Raw genomic sequence first — 17,826 nt, 5'->3', positions numbered from 1 at the left:
TCAACTGTTGGTACAGTTCACCTGGTAATCTACACTTATTTTACTTAATTCAATAATCCAACCAACCAATAATTAATCTATAAAGCCTTAACTAGTTTTCATTTTTTGCAAAACAACAGGTCACTTTAGATGAATCATGTAACCAATCAACAATCATAAGATGGTTTCAAAAAAACAAAATTACTGTAAATATACTGTTGAACACTTAACATTTTAAGTTTAAAAGATGAGATTTTCAATAAATTCTACAAACATATTCAACTCTTTCCAGGACAGTGTGTGTGGCTCTTAAAAGAGCCTTTGTGTGAGCAGCTCCGGCCTCTACTTGGAGCTGGTGTACTTGGTGACGGCCTTGGTGCCCTCAGACACGGCGTGTTTGGCCAGCTCTCCGGGCAGCAGCAGACGCACGGCGGTCTGGATCTCTCTCGACGTGATGGTGGAGCGCTTGTTGTAGTGAGCGAGACGAGACGCCTCACCGGCGATGCGCTCGAAGATGTCGTTGACGAAAGAGTTCATGATGCCCATCGCCTTGGAGGAGATGCCGGTGTCAGGGTGAACCTGCTTCAGCACTTTGTAGACGTAGATGGCGTAGCTCTCCTTCCTGGACTTTCTGCGCTTCTTGCCTCCCTTCGCGGCGCTCTTGGTGACGGCCTTCTTGGAGCCCTTCTTAGGCGCGGGCTTGGCTGGTTCAGGCATGATGAGATGATCGCAGAGCTGACGAGTCAATGTGAACTCAGCAGCGACACTGAGGCTTTTATTCACTGCATTATGCTAATTTACGAGGAGACAGGGGGTTCTTCTGATTGCATGTTTTCATTGGCCAAACCCATAAACTCGTGTTTCATTGGACAACTCAAAGCATCAAATGAGGAATGAGGGCCAATCACAGGCGGTAATAGCCCCGCCCACCACCCCACGGTTGAACGACGCAGTTTCTTTTGTTTCATTTCCGCTCTTTTTATTTAGGCTATAGATTTTAGTAATATTCTGATAAATTAAGCGGCTCTAGACACATATTTTGCACCATCGTGTAATTAAAACTCCATATAAACACATTTGAAGGAGTTTTGCAGAAAAGAGACCAATAACGGTCGGACTCCCTTTAAAAATCCCTGACAGCATTCAAAAGACAACTGAAAACTCATCTCTTCCGTGACCACTTAACGTAAAAAAAATATATATATAGTTTTCCTTTTCTTTAAATCCTTGCTTATCTGGCTTATGCTACTCCGAGCAATGTCTTAACTTTGTATTTTGAGCACTTCTTGCGTTGTTTTTGTGTATTCACGATGACTCGCTTGGTTTAGTCCTCAGTTGTAAGTCGCTTTGGATAAAAGCGTCCGCTAAATGACTAAATGTAAAAACAGCTTTTCCTCAGAACATTGATTCATGAAACCGTTGAAATGTTTAAACTACAGGAGTAGCACATACAAGCCCATTTGAATAATAACTAAATTAAACATGTTTTTGTTTTCTGCATACTTTAGTTTAATATTTGATCTAATTATCTTTTTTGTTCGTTTTGTATTTTAGGTATTTTAAGTTGGGTAGAAAGGGTGAAACAATATGCTATTAACCTCCATAAATTACTCTAAAGTTTAATTTAGAATGTCAAAAAATCCAGAGACTTTAATAAAAGCCTTTTATATTTAATTTGATGATTGACACAGCTAAATCATGACTCTTTCAGTGCGGGAGTGTGTGGCTCTTAAAAGAGCCGTTGGGTCCGTCAGTTTCTCCGGGTTTCAGGCGTTTATCCCCCGAAGCCGTACAAGGTGCGTCCCTGTCGCTTCAGCGCGTACACAACATCCATGGCGGTGACGGTCTTTCTCTTGGCGTGCTCGGTGTAGGTGACGGCATCGCGGATCACGTTCTCCAGAAACACCTTCAACACACCGCGGGTCTCCTCGTAGATCAGCCCGGAGATGCGCTTGACGCCGCCGCGGCGAGCCAGACGCCGAATGGCAGGTTTGGTGATTCCCTGGATGTTATCGCGCAGAACTTTACGGTGACGCTTCGCGCCTCCTTTTCCGAGCCCTTTCCCGCCTTTGCCTCTTCCAGACATGTTTATAAGATCGTAGAACTGGTCAAACGATGACGAAGAATGAATGACGAGTGTTGAAGCGAGACCTTTTACATCTGCTTACAGGACCTGACAGAAACCAGCACCGTCACATGAGCGCGCCCCTCCCCCAAAATATAGAGCGCGAAACATTTAACCGCCACCCCGGTCTGCAGGAGTCTTTCCCTTGTTTTATATTAAATATTTAAGTAATAATTTAATCAGATAATGTTTTTTTACAGTAGTTAATATTGAACAGCGCTGTTCTACAAGCTCAGCAAAGTAAACAGAGAGAGAGACACAAGTCATCAAATCACAATATTGAATATAGTAAAATTATGAATAGCGACATCTGTGATATTATATTAATGTCATGTGTGTGTGTGTGTGTGTGTGTGTGTGTGTGTGTGTGTGTGTGTGTGTGTGTGTGTGTGTGTGTGTGTGTGTGTGTGTGTGTGTGTGTGTGTGTGTGTTGAAATGAAAATGTTTACGGGAATCCTATTAAAATGTCCACACACAGACGGCAATATCTGAAATCCTTGTCCCGTTTAGATTCACTCTCACATGTTCACGCATATATTGGTTTTGTTAGTGAGAATATGCGCTTATAATGAAATAATTTATAACGTGCTTTTTTCTGCTTAATGAAAATAGGCGCATTGTGATCATTTAGTTGTGCTTATCACTGGCTGTCTGATACAAATGCTATAAACCCTGATCGAATCAAATGTTTTAGTTAACGGTAAAATCGCATGCTTTCCCCCCTCATAATTGCCCAGACCAATCTTTTACTGATATCATAGAACACACTGCATTTGATCTTGTTGCTTTATATTCAGCGTTAATGTGGAAATTGTCTCGTTTATAGTAAGTGGTGTGGCTCTTAAAAGAGCCGTTGGGGTGTGATGCGCGTGCACAGGGGGTTTAAGCGCGCTCTCCGCGGATGCGGCGCGCCAGCTGGATGTCCTTGGGCATGATGGTGACTCTCTTGGCGTGGATGGCGCACAGGTTGGTGTCCTCGAACAGACCCACCAGATAAGCCTCGCTGGCCTCCTGCAGGGCCATGACAGCGGAGCTCTGGAAGCGCAGGTCCGTCTTGAAGTCCTGGGCGATTTCTCTCACCAGCCGCTGGAAAGGCAGTTTGCGGATCAGCAGCTCGGTGGACTTCTGATAGCGGCGGATCTCCCGCAGAGCCACGGTCCCGGGCCGGTACCGATGGGGCTTCTTGACGCCGCCGGTGGCGGGCGCGCTCTTCCGCGCTGCTTTAGTCGCGAGCTGCTTCCTCGGGGCTTTGCCACCGGTGGATTTACGAGCGGTCTGCTTGGTTCTTGCCATCGCTGCAGTTTCTCCTCTCTCGGTCCTGCTTGTGCTGGAAATGCTGTTTCTGTTACACGCCTCCTGCTTTTATAGCATTGGACCGTCACGAGCTCAGAGTGTCACGATGATGCAGAGGCTTGTGATTGGCTGGTGTGTGACGTGTGCTTATGACTGATAGCCAATGACTGCGTGTTTCCTCTTTTCAAACAAGCGGAGGGTTTCCCGCTCAAGACGCTTTGTTCTGTTTACTACTTTGCTCAACCCTAATCTATAGGCTTTATTCTCAAATCTCACATTTCTGTATTTATTTGTTCTGAAATACTCTCCTTAATTCCCAGTGGTTGTGCAGATCTCGGATCAGAACAAAATCACATTACAGTCTGTGTAAAAGCACTGCAGCCAGAAATGAAGACACGCTTGTTGCCCTCCGGATAGTTGAGTAGAGCAGCTAAAGGGCAAAAGACCCACAGTAACATTGATTAGTTTCTGTTACACTAGAAATCCTCTAAAGCTGATGTGTATTTAGCTTTTTATTTTGGATAGTCAATTATAATATTCAATACATTATCAGAGCTTGGTAGACAAACAGGTAACTATTTTATCCCTCTATGGTATGGTGTCGCCTCAAGTGTATTTTAGTTTATTTTTATTAAAATGAGACACCCATTTATTGGCCAAACCTCTAGCGGAGAAGAACTCAAACAGTAATCAATGAAAGATTTGTCTTTTGTGTCTTGTTTCAGCACATGTGCACAGGTCACACGCCTCCATATTTTCAATATTTTAACTCATTTGCATCCAGTTAATAACCCACAGAAATATGAGTCACCTTCACTGGTTAGTAAAGAAGTATTTTCAAGAGCTTAACATTATATATCATCAAATGTTTTAGAGGAAATCACAAAAAACTGTGCGTTACCTCAAGGCAACATTATATCATAAGGCCATACCAGGCATACTGGGTTAATACAGATATATTATATTTGTAAGGAAAAGAGTTAGAATTATTTAAGTATATATGCATTTTTGCATGATTTTGTAATGCACTAATAAGAATAGCAATTCACATACTACTGTATTTCTGCACGCGGGTGGTACATTTAGGCTGGAATTTATATATATATTCAATTTTAGGCATACAAAATTTAAATGGTATGTACTCTCACTAATTTACTAATCACTAATCTACACCACACATCTCTTTATCATTACTATCTGAAGATGTAAAAAAAATTGTGCAGATTCGTAAGATTTTGTATTATTTATGCAAAGTAAGACATCTCTCCTCTGCCTTTCCAGATATTTTAGATTAATTATGTTAAATCCCCTTATAAATCTGTCAAAATGCGTGTGACTCTTGCTGATGTTTCTTCTGTTGTTCCAGTGACTTTTTTCATGATTTATAAAAAAAAAAAAAGATTTTTATGGTCAGAAATCTCAATGTCGCACCAAATGACAGTGTCACACTTTATGATGAACCGCAGACCACAATTTGTCAATGCAAAAAAAGTGTATTTTATATGCATTGAACATTCAATCTCTTCAATTCAGTTAACATTAATAAGAATAAAAATCAGCAAACATACTAACATCGTTTTAAAACTTTTAAAATGTTATTTAAGAAACTCAGAAATATAAACAGTAAATCAAACATCTCACGTCAAGAACATTCAACATGAACATTTTAAAATGAGAAGAGAGTGTGTGTTGTAACAACAATTATGATTGTTAAACAGTAAAAATATTATCAATCTATAATTAGTCAAATGTTGGAGACATTTCTAATGATATCAAACATGTATAATGTTGTATGATAATTGTTCACATTAAACCATTTATATTTGTGGATGAATTTGAGGTGGTTTGAACATGTGGAGAGAAGAGATCGAGGAAGAGGAGAAGGGAATGATGAAGACACTGAAGTCATCGGATCGACCGACAGTGTGAACAAGTGTTTTAGACCTTCTGAAATATATGAGTATATGAATATAGTTATTTTTTACCCAGAAACCAATGCAGATATTACAGAAGATGACACCGGTCACACATTATATTGTATTTATTTATATATAGAGCGCTTCATAGGCTGCAGGAACTCTAAAGTGATGTACATCCCAATAAAGCAATCATAAAAAATAAAAACAATCAAAAACGACCAGAAACCTACGGAGTGTTGCACAAGAAACATTACTAATTAGGTCTTAAAGGCAAATATATGGTAATAAATGCCATATTTAAATGATAATAATCATTCCCAAGGGAAGCATCTATAATGGAACAAGCCAGGGCCCGGATGGACCCCTGTGGACCCACTGGTGCTGGAGAACAACAGCCGCCCTTCACTGTAAAGGTCTTTGCTCCAGTCGGATATCAAATCTGACACAAATCTGCATATGAACAGCTGTGATACTCAATATGGACAGTTAATAATTTAGCTCAGATTCCAATAGAAGGTTTCAGTGTGAACATGATCTCTGTACGGTTTCCCTCTTTCCCTCGGGATCTCCTCTCTCCTGCACGAGTCTTTCCCCGTATTTCTGTCTCTTTACTCGACATTTCTGCCTCAAACAGACAAACAAAATCATCTTTTAATATGAAAAGCATGGCAAACATGGTGAAATTAAGTATGAAACCGAAAAGGAATTCATTATTGTATGGGTGATTTAATGGTCACCATGAAATTCATTAAATAGGTTTTGAACATTTATTTATTTATCATTAAAAAGATGTAATATTGTGTGACAAATATATCATAGTGTCATATGACGTTTTGTTCAGTTAAGCTATTCTCTTGGTTAACTAAAAACATCTAGCTTACACTTAGCATGTTGAAGGGTTGGTCAAAATCCCTTGCCTCTTCAAATACATATATAATCATATATCATTTTGAATGGTTATATACTTCCTTTATAAAAATCAATAATCAAATATATTCATTATCACATAATAATTTTTATATTCTTGTGCTTGTGAAATTATATTTTCTTAAATGCATGGATGCAAGTAACCAGTTTCTTTTAGGTGCATTCCAATCTTACTTTGAGATTGCACGTAGTACACGCAGGACACGAAGGCCACGTAACCCACAAGGCCGTTTGTCTCTTTCTCTGGGATCAGTAGAAAGGTTAGAGGGTCCTAAAGGCAGCGTGGGCACATATGATTCTTCGCTGGACATATGGTCAAGCTATATTGAGCGTTACTATCAAACTTGAATTGTTGTATTAAAATGTATTCTTTCCAGTATATTTCCTTCCTTGGGAGTAAATGCCAGTGATCTGTTTTTCTCCCAAACGAGTGAATGTTTTAGCAGTATGTTTTGGTATACTTAACTGATAATAAGGAGCTCAGACTCTCTTCAGCCTTGATGGGAGCTGTTATTTGCTAGTGTCTGTTATTTGTGTGTGTGTGCGTATGACATTCTATGTAGGTTCTGGACGTTCGGACCAGACACCCCGGCGCCCTTCTCTAACCTGCGAGGCCACCACAGGCCTAAATCTAATGAGTGGACGACAACTATCTTTACTAATGGCGATAGGCACCCCTATCTCCTCACATGTGTTAAATTGTTTAGGCTTTAATGTTTCTTAGCCAATGAGAATCATTCAACCTGTAAGCAATGACGTAGCTTAGACCTTGGAAATGGTATAACTGCTGTGATCTTTGTAACTGTAAGGGAGGCGGCCTACGAACTCCTGTGTGAGTCTTGAAGCTGGCTTCTGCTGATGAAAATGCAAACTATCTTCAGTAAAACTTTTCTTTAATTTTTTATAATTCTGACTCCGGGTCTTCATTCTTCATATCTGGTTCTGGGTCTTTGACTGTATACCCCTTACAGTTATGGTGGAGAATGCGGGCAATTATTCTCGGTGACACCCCTGGCAAATCAACAAACAAGGTAGTAAGCTTTTGTTAATTGTTAGGGCTGTCTGACTGGAAGAGATTTTGAAGGAGAGCGGGAGAGCTTCACTCCGATGAGGCGAGTGAAGCTTCACTCCGATGAGGCGAGTGAAGGAGTAAGTTAATTATACTGCTGACAGTATAAGAAGTCGCTGAGAGCGTCGTTAAGGGTAACGGCAGCAGACAGCGCAAGCGAAGCGTGCTCTGTGGGGGCCCCGCTGGGCATTACTGGTGTAGCACCACCCCAGCAGAGCACGTCCCTGGGCTAGAGGTCCAGTGGCACCGTAAACCTGCTCAATCTCTTCCATCTCAGATAGGGGATCCCCGAACTTAGTGAAGTGAATCAGGCAGTTAGGGATACTAACAATAACAGGGTTGTTTGCCAGGGATGCATCAGGAACGATTCCGAGAGAAAAATTAAAAAAGTTGTGACCCAAATTGGCATGGACCAGTATATGTAACTGTGATTTTGGAGTATACTTTGCAGTTTCATCACGCAGAAGCCAAGCTGTGTTGTTCAAAGATCGCCGCCTCCATTTCTGCAATAACTTCAGGTGAGTATGAACCATGATTAAGATATGGCAGAAAAATGTAATGACTTAATCAGTAACCTGAAGAGTCCTGAAACAAATAGTGAGACAGGAAAAGCAAACGCTGTAAGCAGCTGTGCTCTAAAGCCCTCACTTTAAATAAATTTGCAGAAATGATTAAGTAAATGGTAGTCAGGATTTTGATTCTGATTGGAAATTTAAACAACTTGACTGGCTACAACCAAACAAAGAAACTGAAAAATTAAAATGTTTAGCCTCGTATTGCTTACGATGATTACAAGAAGCAAGTGAAAGAAATTCTGGGTCAGGGATAATTTCCCTCGACAAGCGACTAAAGTTAAACAGACACTTTGTGAAAACAATATTTTGCAGCTTATGAAAATTAATGTTCTGCCAATAATAATGATGAAGATTATGATTGGGCTATTATGATTAAATCCGCCACTGGTGGACTGTAAAAGAATACAGAGAACTGCTTAATCAGTGGCTCTGTTTACATTCCTGAATGGGACACACACTGCTTCAAGGGCGTGCTTGTTGGAGCCGTTGAGGCTGACACACGAACCCTTTTGAAGAAAAGATCTATAATACTAATTTTTAGTGAATTGATGAATACAGGTTGATGTAAAATTAATGACTCCAACAAATGTGAGTTGCAAAATATATCAAAGTAACTTAAAGGATGATTGTGTTGTAATTAAACATTTTAAAAAGGTTTTAGATGATATAGAGAGACTAATCTCACAGATGATTTACAATAACTGCAAAAGTATCACAAGCAGAGAGTGCTTGCCTCGTCAAACTTAGTGTGAATCCTAATTGGAGATTGATAAACTCCAAGAGAAAACTGAAGTCAAATATTAAACTATGGTTGAGAACTTGACAACTAAAATTGAGATTGAGAAATGTGAAACGTTATTGAGAACTAAAATAATTATTTTTATGTAAAACAAATAAGCAGAAGCCGTACTGAATTAACAGTTGCTAAATGCTGATTAAACAAACAGCTTGAAAAGTTGACCATGAAAGAACTAGAAGCTGATGTTTAGTTTTCAAAAGATAAGTTTGTTATGGGCTGTAATGAAACAGTTTGCTTATCTGAATCTGATGTGTGCTGTGGCTGAAACTGCCAGTGCAACAGACTCAATCTGAGTGGAAATTTATAATGCCTAAATTTCCTGATGTGTGGGCAAAAGACAAATATAAATAATATGTTTATTTGAAACCGTATGTAATATCTGGCAAAGATGCCTTAAGCTGGGATAGAGTTAAAAGATGGTAGATAAAGTTAGACGTTCAGAGTGCAGTGTACCAGTCCCTCCCTCATTCAATGTCTCTCTCTCAGTCAATGTCAGCTAAAAGCTGTTACCTGAGTCGGTGTCATAAGTGATAATAAGCTATTTGTAGTGACATCTTTGATTAGGTTATTTTAGGACCCGTAACTTCTTTGTCTGATCTTAGTCCCCACCATGAAACGGGGGAGGGGCCGACGGAAAAGTACACTGAATGTACGGTTGTGATCTAAATTCACTGAGTATAATCCAAGTAGCTAGGTTGCTGCTTTTAAGATAGTTAATGGATTTAAGTGATTAAATACTGTTGTTTTTGACCTGTCTCCCTATGTGAACACTATTAGGCAATCGGAATGGCTCTGGTGACTCTTGAACGTGCCTTTCCTAAGCTCTAGAAAACAGCTGAGTTCTGTTGAAGCAAACAGCCTGTGATGGGAAAGAGCGGTCACCAGTGGGCACGAGTGGCTACTCAATGACGGGTAAGACCTTCTATTGGCCAGACAGGGGGCAACCCAAGCCAGAGTGGATCACGTAAAGTCACTGGGCATCTCAAGATGGAGGTGTTTATGTGAGAAAGGTATGAGAGTGGAACGGATGACTGTGAGGCCAGCAGCATCCTTTATCGTTAGGGCGGATGCGCTGTGAGGAGTTACAGACAGTCTGACCCCGAAACGTGAGTGTTCCTCTAATACCAATCACCAGAAACCGCATTCATTGTATGGCTTGTTTTTTTTTTATTGTGACAAGCGTCTGCAAATATGCCAGGGGAAAACACCCTGATGGAGATTATAGATAAAGGGCTAACAGGAGTGGGCTTTCAAGAGCCAGCTGAGGCCATGAAGTGATTCCCATTAGTTGTTGTGGAGACAGTAGCAAAACTTTTTATGTACTGGTTTGCCTTATGGGCAAGGAAAATCATAGTGATGATTTTGAACTAATAGGTCTATGACATAGTTTTAACTCCTGAAGGTCGTTAGACATGGTGGTGGCTAAAGATGAAGACAGCTTTTGTAGATTTGAGAAAAGTCTGGATAACAAGGTGAATGGTCAAAGGTTATTGTAATTAATTTAATATTACATTATGTCTAAGTTACAGCCTTAGAAGGCTGTTGAAAAAGATTATTTATTTATAGTGAGAGAGACTGCTTGAGCGGAGGAAGGGATGGTAACTGTGTCTGTCTTTCCATTATTGGCCTGCTAGAGCAAGCTGAAGCAAAATAATGATAATGAAACAAAACAACCCAGCTGACCTTGTTAAATTCTAATGAATAATGAACAGGCATGCTTTGAAACTGGTTGGGAGACCATGTAAAATTAGGTAGAAGCTACCGGAAAATGGGAAGTTTAAAATCTTATTTAAAATTTAAATCTTTTAGCAATAATATAAAGAAAAATGAACATTGAAAATGAACAGTTAACATATGTGTGTCTAGTATGAGTGCGTATGATGGTGACAGCACTTTATGTCTTGTATGTATTAGTTTGGGGTACTATTATTTCCTGATTTTGAGGATATTGTGTCATTAACCTCTGGAATTAGTGTTTTATCATTACAGATGGGTTAAGTGAAATGACCAACTTTAAAAAAGGTTGATAATTCTAAGACAATCTGATGAAAAGACAATGCAGAACATGGGACGAGCTTTAATTGGAGTGGTTCTCCAGCTCTGTCTGCTATTGGTAATTATGAATGCTTTTGTCATTTATGATATTGAACTGAATTACTCTCTGGATTAGTATTTTATATAAATTGGAATTGTAAAGAAGATTGCCGTCCATTCTGGGGTAAAACTCTTGTCTAAATTCAACTGAGGGTCTAAATTTAAATAGACAACTAGGTGGGATCATAAGGATAAACGTAGAAAAAAAAAAAAAAAGATATATACATATAGACTTGACGGCAGAGAGACAAAGTGACACATTGGCTAAGTCACTATCCAAATTATCCAGAGTGAGTTCCCTCATTTTTATTGAAAGGCCGGAGGGCGAACAAAGAAGGAGTGAATATAACTTCTAAAAAGAAAAGGTTTTATTTCTCAATCGATTAAATGTATGTATGACATTAGATGTCTAAGAAAACTACAATTTAATAAAGGTAAAAAGAGAAAGCAGCTATATGGCTGTGGGCTGGGATCTGAGTAACATAATATTTTGGTTTCTGTAAAACTGTAAAGATAAGTGGAACTGAGACAAATACTGTGAGAAGTAGTTATAATGAAAAATAAAGTTGAAGTTAATGATAAGAAAACAAGAGTATTGAAGAATTAATAAAATACCATGATTCCCCTAATGAGGGAACTTTAAGTGTCACTAGGCTGACAGTGGTGAGAGACTCGGATGCAGAAGGAACTGGCATTTAGGGCAAGATGGAAGAAATATAGTAGAAGAAAATGTATGTTATGAAAATACAATTTCTGATAGGATTTATGGAAGTCAAATTAAGTTTAAATGGTATGAAAAAGTGAGTTTCAAAATAAAAACAATAAGACATTGTATGATTGACAGGGATTCAAGTGATATAAAGATAAGGAATAAACAAAAGCTTTATTAAGCAGAATGGGGAACGATCCTATATTTTAGTGGTAAAATAATGACTGAAATGATGATGTGAATTTGTTTTATTTTATTTCTATTTTTGAAACAAACAAAAAAGGGTATAAGATGTTATACAATTAAAATGGTACATGCTATGTGACCGTAAACTGAAGGATGATTTCAGTAAAGACTTAAAGGGCTTACATCGATTATTATGGGTCTTAATTATTAATATTTTATTGTTTGTTGTTTATTTTTAGTTAGACAACCATTGTGTTTTGAACCTAAAGGGTCTATAAAAGGGGTAGTGAAAATAATGGATTAACCATCCAACTTTGTTTATAATAAAAGGATTTGGAAATCATAATTTTATAAAAAAATAAAAAAACTAGTGCATATATTCTGGTATTCATGATTATAGACAATGTCTTTATTTAGGATCTGAGTAGTGACTGTGGATCTAGCCCATGCTAGTAGGAATACAGCAATAGTGCTTGCTTATTTAGCCTGGCTTCCAGAGAAAAAATATGTACTTGTTTCGTAATCAGTTATGTGTTTTATAAAAATTTTAACCTGACTGATAAACTGAGGAAGAATGACATTGATGTCCTGTTGTGAGTGGAAGGTGGGAGAGCCTCTTAATGGGGACTGGAATTTTTAATATCCAGCATGTCCGTGACGAGGTGAAGAGACAAGTGTGACCCGTCAGGGGAGCATGCGTCACCACTCCTCCCTTCCGTAGTGACCTCACTGGTTAGACCAGACGTGGCGGTATTGGACCCCACATTGGTCTAAAACGGGGGACTGAAGGGTTGGTCAAAATCCCTTGCCTCTTCAAATACATATATAATCATATATCATTTTGAATGGTTATATACTTCCTTTATAAAAATCAATAATCAAATATATTCATTATCACATAATAATTTTTATATTCTTGTGCTTGTGAAATTATATTTTCTTAAATGCATGGATGCAAGTAACCAGTTTCTTTTAGGTGCATTCCAATCTTACTTTGAGATTGCACGTAGTACACGCAGGACACGAAGGCCACGTAACCCACAAGGCCGTTTGTCTCTTTCTCTGGGATCAGTAGAAAGGTTAGAGGGTCCTAAAGGCAGCGTGGGCACATATGATTCTTCGCTGGACATATGGTCAAGCTATATTGAGCGTTACTATCAAACTTGAATTGTTGTATTAAAATGTATTCTTTCCAGTATATTTCCTTCCTTGGGAGTAAATGCCAGTGATCTGTTTTTCTCCCAAACGAGTGAATGTTTTAGCAGTATGTTTTGGTATACTTAACTGATAATAAGGAGCTCAGACTCTCTTCAGCCTTGATGGGAGCTGTTATTTGCTAGTGTCTGTTATTTGTGTGTGTGTGCGTATGACATTCTATGTAGGTTCTGGACGTTCGGACCAGACACCCCGGCGCCCTTCTCTAACCTGCGAGGCCACCACAGGCCTAAATCTAATGAGTGGACGACAACTATCTTTACTAATGGCGATAGGCACCCCTATCTCCTCACATGTGTTAAATTGTTTAGGCTTTAATGTTTCTTAGCCAATGAGAATCATTCAACCTGTAAGCAATGACGTAGCTTAGACCTTGGAAATGGTATAACTGCTGTGATCTTTGTAACTGTAAGGGAGGCGGCCTACGAACTCCTGTGTGAGTCTTGAAGCTGGCTTCTGCTGATGAAAATGCAAACTATCTTCAGTAAAACTTTTCTTTAATTTTTTATAATTCTGACTCCGGGTCTTCATTCTTCATATCTGGTTCTGGGTCTTTGACTGTATACCCCTTACAATGTCAATTGCCACATGCAGCAATGATTTTTAAGAATTAATAAGTAAAATTTAAAATGAAAAAAGTGTTTTATTTTTCTGTAAATAATGATTGCATATTTTTTATAGCACCTAAAAAAGGTATAAAACTGCATTGATGAGGACGAGGAGTCACACTGATGAGGAAGAGGAGGATATAGTGACAGTGAGTGTGAAGATGATGAAGATCATAACTTGATATGATGGTTTGGTAATAATTGTGCTCCTCTATGGTTGTTGCCTGAGAGCAACAGCTGGATATGAAATGTTACTTTTTATTATATACTGAATAAAAAAGTGTCTGATTAAAAAAAAAATGATGTTTTCAATAAATGTATACTTTCTAAATGAAAAAGTCAAATGTTTCAATTTATCCATTGTGGTACAATGTAGGAACAAACTTAAAAATTACATCAATTAATGAAAATGTTTAGATTGATAGTGTTTGTGTCCAATTGCATGCAAGAAAAAAAACACGTTTTCTCGTTGATATGGAGTACCATAGAGGATTAATATTAGAAGATATGTGTCCCTAGGTTTACACTTAAATAAGTCATTTTGTCCACAACCTAACGAGTATACGATTATTAACAGAGAAAAGCGCTCTCTATCAGACGGAATGAGTGGCTCTTAAAAGAGCCGTTGGTCGTCGGTGAGGGGCCGGAGCGCTACTTGGCCTTGGCGGGCTTCTCGGTCTTCTTGGGCAGCAGCACGGCCTGGATGTTGGGCAACACGCCGCCCTGAGCGATGGTCACTCCGCCCAGAAGCTTGTTCAGCTCCTCGTCATTGCGCACCGCCAGCTGCAGGTGCCGGGGGATGATGCGGGTCTTCTTGTTGTCCCGAGCGGCGTTTCCAGCCAGCTCCAGGATCTCCGCGGTCAGATACTCGAGCACAGCCGCCAGATACACAGGAGCTCCGGCACCGACGCGCTCGGCGTAGTTGCCTTTGCGGAGGAGCCTGTGGACACGGCCGACGGGGAACTGCAGCCCTGCCCTGGACGAGCGAGTCTTGGCCTTCGCTCGGGCTTTGCCGCCGGTTTTGCCTCTGCCGCTCATTTTATTGATCAGTTTCTACAACCTTCACAGTGGAAGAGAACAGAATGAAGCGCAGCGCTTCCACACACTGTCTTTAACCGAGAGCGCCAGTCGCTCATTGGCTTAGAGTCTGTTAACATTTAAACCAATCACTGAACTTCCCTCCAAAGCCCAACCCCCTTTCTGGCGGGAATATTTATGCACGAGTATTTGACAGACAGAAGAAATAAAACTAATAGGTACAAAAATGGATTTGATAAAACTGTTACACCTTTCACACACTGTATATTACATATAGTTACATATAGTTTATGTTAATTACCATAAACAATCTAATTGTCAACACAGCACAACATAACCTATACTGTATATTACATACATATATTTTTTATCGCATGTGTACCTATTGTATGTATAAATACTTATATTGTATAGTATTTATTGTTTTGTTAGTGTATTATGGTACATTAGTAATTGTGCGCACATTAGATGTGTAAATTATGTAAATTGTGTAAATCTGATGTTTGCTGTAAATTGTTCCTGCTGTTGCTCGGAACTGCAGCCAAGAATCACCCGCTGTTGCACTTGTGTATATGGTTGTGTGACAATAAAGGGATTTGATTTGATTCTGATATTCTGAGCACATTGACCCGATACTGGAGTTTTACCACTGCTTATTGTTGTTTGTCTTGTCACAATTCTCCAATATAGTGTTATGTGTATGTATTCTGTACTGTTACACAATCTTATTTGAACTGTGATCACTGACGAATCCTCATAAGCTTTTGGCCATTTTTATGCATACAAAATGGTTTAAAGTTTTTCAAAACTTTGTGACTAATTTTAGACTCAAAAAGTGTTTTCTATTGTTCGTTCAGATTGCATGAGTCCAAGAAGCTGTAAGTCACATCTTGGCTATTTGCTTTCAAAACTTAAATTATTATAATACACGAGTTTTGCTCTTTACTCAGAGTTAGTGGGTGGCTCTTAAAAGAGCCGTTGTGGGGTAGAGTAGATGTTTATCTCTTCTTGGGAGGTCCCCTTTTAGGCTTGGCGGCTTGAGGCTTTGCCGCCTTCGGTTTCGCCGCCTTGGCCTTTTTCGGGCTCTTGGCTGCTTTCTTAGCGGCTGCGGGCTTCTTCGCCTTCTTGGGGCTCTTCGTCGCCTTCTTAGCGGGCTTGGCGGCGGGTTTCTTGGCCTTCTTGGGCGATTTCTTAGCGGCTGCGGGCTTCTTTGCCGCGGCGCTCTTGGGCTTCTTGGCAGCGGCGGGTTTCTTGGCCGCGGGCTTCTTCGCTTTAGGAGCCGCTTTCTTGGCCGCGGGCTTCTTCTTGCTCTCGGCTTGCTGCTTGTTGAGCTTGAAGGAGCCCGAGGCGCCGGTTCCTTTGACCTGCACCAGGGTGCCTTTAGTCACCAGGCTCTTGATGGCGATCTTGACGCGGGAGTTGTTCTTCTCCACGTCGTAGCCGCTGGCAGCGAGCGCTTTCTTCAGCGCGGCGAGGGACACGCCGCTCCTCTCCTTGGACGCGGACACCGCTTTGACGATCAGCTCGCCGACGCCGGGACCTGCTTTCTTGGCTTTCGCCGCGGACTTCTTCTTGGGCGCTTTGGCCGGGGCGGCAGCAGCCGGGGCGGGGGCGGTTTCTGCCATATCTCTCTCTCTCTGATCGGATGATCTGCAGTGTTTCACACACGGTCTGCTCTCAGCAGTGAATGATCAGCGGTCGCGCGGCGCTGCGCCTTTAAACAACACATGAGAACCTCGTAGACTCAACCCGCCCGCTCTGTGTCTTTGCGCGTCCACGAGCCGCGGACTCTTGTGTTTTCTTCTCTTACATTTGAGCTAAAACTGGAGCGATTAAATGGTTTTTCGCAGTCAAAACAAAGTGAACAGCAAGCAGAGGTTCTGGACTTTCATTAGAGACTAAAATTCGCGAGGAGGAAATGTTTCTTTCGACTCTATCAGATCAAATCCAAGGCGAGCATCAGCCGCGGGGAAAAGCCGCGTGTAAATTTGATGGAAAGTTTTACTGTAAAAGTGTGTAAAAGTCTGAAGGCGTCCTCTGTGTGTTCAGCTAACAGTCTGATAGAGACTTTAATGAAATCAGCATCAGTGAGGGTCGTGAGGAGGCTTTGATACAGATGTTGTTTTGGGCCGCTTGAAGCACAAGAACATCATCCCGAGTCTGACTGTGACTCTCAGCTCTGGCCTTATAATCATCATCATCATCATAAATATATACGTCTGATCACAGTATTAATGTTTTAACTTGTTTTCATACGCTAATGTACATCATATCATGTAAATAAAAATGTAAATCGTCATTTGTTTCTCAGTTTTCGGCTTGTGAATGATGATTGTGTTAAAGCTCTGAATGAGTTTCTCATTTAAAGCAAGTGACTTAAAAACAACTTATTTTTATCACTATTTCTTATTTCCCTCCTTGTTCTAGCTTGTGCCTTTCTGGACAATGTTTGAAACTTTGTTTTTCTGACCCATGACAATATTTATCTTTGTGTCATGAGAGCCCCATTTCTTTTCACAAGTACAACAGAAAATATAAGAATCATAATTGTCCTCATGTTTCACTAGTGAGGATATTTTGTGTCTTACATGTGAAACCAAAAATTTCTCTTTAACTCTGAACCAAAACTGAGAAACTTTTCGATCTAAAACAACAAACTTTAGACATTGATGTGTTTAAATTGATATAATTTTGCTATCGAAACTATTGCTGTTTGGCTTTATTTTACCAGGGAATAAAATCACATTGAGATTACAATCTCTTTTACAAGAGCAGAGGATACACTTACACAGACAACAAGTAGCAAACAGAATATACAAAATAAAAACAGAAAATCACATTTTAAAACAATTGCAAACATGTTGATACATTTGACTTGAATTCAGATTTGTGAAATTAAAACCTGCAATTTTAGCTGATTTTGCAACTCATTATGAAGTTGGGGCACTGTAACTAAAAGCAGTTTTGCCAAACTCTGTTTTAGTTTGTGGAACATCATTCAGTGTACTTGATCTTAGATTGTATTTAGATCTACTAGGTGCTAAGAGTGTATAAATATGAAGGAGTACGTAATTAAACAATGATAGAGTTATTTTATTCATAAACCAACAGTGTTTCCGGCTTTGTTCGGCTGGAGATTTTGACACATCAGTGACACGAGGTTTTAAGGATCCAACAATTCACTTTTAATGTTGTCTTAATAATGCAAATTACCCAATTACTGAAGCCTAATGTTGAACTAATGCACTTTTCAGAAACTGTCCCTATAAACTTTGCTAATATTACCAGCC

General features: G+C 39.7%; 4 protein-coding genes across 4 annotated transcripts; all 4 read right to left on the bottom strand.

Annotated features, from left to right (window-relative positions):
• Window positions 1–301: 301 nt before the first annotated feature.
• LOC130079584 (histone H2B-like) lies at window positions 302–719 on the bottom strand. The gene has a single exon (XM_056244897.1). The coding sequence runs from the start codon at window positions 694–696 to the stop codon at window positions 322–324; it is 375 nt and encodes a 124-aa protein (XP_056100872.1). The 5' UTR covers window positions 697–719; the 3' UTR covers window positions 302–321.
• A 957-nt stretch (window positions 720–1,676) lies between these two features.
• On the bottom strand, window positions 1,677–3,454 carry LOC130079593 (histone H3-like). The gene is made up of 2 exons (XM_056244906.1): window positions 3,065–3,454; window positions 1,677–2,083 (listed from the first exon to the last, which is right to left on the bottom strand). The coding sequence occupies exons 1-2, from the start codon at window positions 3,395–3,397 to the stop codon at window positions 1,754–1,756; spliced, it is 663 nt and encodes a 220-aa protein (XP_056100881.1). The 5' UTR covers window positions 3,398–3,454; the 3' UTR covers window positions 1,677–1,753.
• Window positions 3,455–14,070: 10,616 nt separating this feature from the next.
• On the bottom strand, window positions 14,071–14,586 carry LOC130079591 (histone H2A). Its single transcript, XM_056244904.1, has one exon. The coding sequence runs from the start codon at window positions 14,534–14,536 to the stop codon at window positions 14,150–14,152; it is 387 nt and encodes a 128-aa protein (XP_056100879.1). The 5' UTR covers window positions 14,537–14,586; the 3' UTR covers window positions 14,071–14,149.
• Window positions 14,587–15,471: 885 nt separating this feature from the next.
• On the bottom strand, window positions 15,472–16,235 carry LOC130079590 (histone H1-like). The gene has a single exon (XM_056244903.1). The coding sequence runs from the start codon at window positions 16,159–16,161 to the stop codon at window positions 15,535–15,537; it is 627 nt and encodes a 208-aa protein (XP_056100878.1). The 5' UTR covers window positions 16,162–16,235; the 3' UTR covers window positions 15,472–15,534.
• Window positions 16,236–17,826: the final 1,591 nt, after the last annotated feature.

The sequence above is a fragment of the Rhinichthys klamathensis genome, unplaced genomic scaffold, assembly GCF_029890125.1.
Source record: "Rhinichthys klamathensis goyatoka isolate OS25496 unplaced genomic scaffold, OSU_Roscu_1.1 h1tg001143l_1, whole genome shotgun sequence".
Lineage (NCBI taxonomy): Eukaryota > Metazoa > Chordata > Actinopteri > Cypriniformes > Leuciscidae > Rhinichthys > Rhinichthys klamathensis.
This window is presented reverse-complemented; position numbering and strand designations above follow the sequence as displayed.

What these genes read in the sequence shown, in the direction of transcription:
- LOC130079593 (XM_056244906.1), bottom strand. Translation starts at nt 3,397, where the DNA reads ATGGCAAGAACCAAGCAGACCGCTCGTAAATCCACCGGTGGCAAAGCC. An exon ending in TCGAGGACACCAACCTGTGC is followed by an intron (nt 2,084 to 3,064) that starts GCCATCCACGCC and finishes TCGTTTGACCAG; the next exon opens with TTCTACGATCTTATAAACAT.
- LOC130079591 (XM_056244904.1), bottom strand. Translation starts at nt 14,536, where the DNA reads ATGAGCGGCAGAGGCAAAACCGGCGGCAAAGCCCGAGCGAAGGCCAAG.
- LOC130079584 (XM_056244897.1), bottom strand. Translation starts at nt 696, where the DNA reads ATGCCTGAACCAGCCAAGCCCGCGCCTAAGAAGGGCTCCAAGAAGGCC.
- LOC130079590 (XM_056244903.1), bottom strand. Translation starts at nt 16,161, where the DNA reads ATGGCAGAAACCGCCCCCGCCCCGGCTGCTGCCGCCCCGGCCAAAGCG.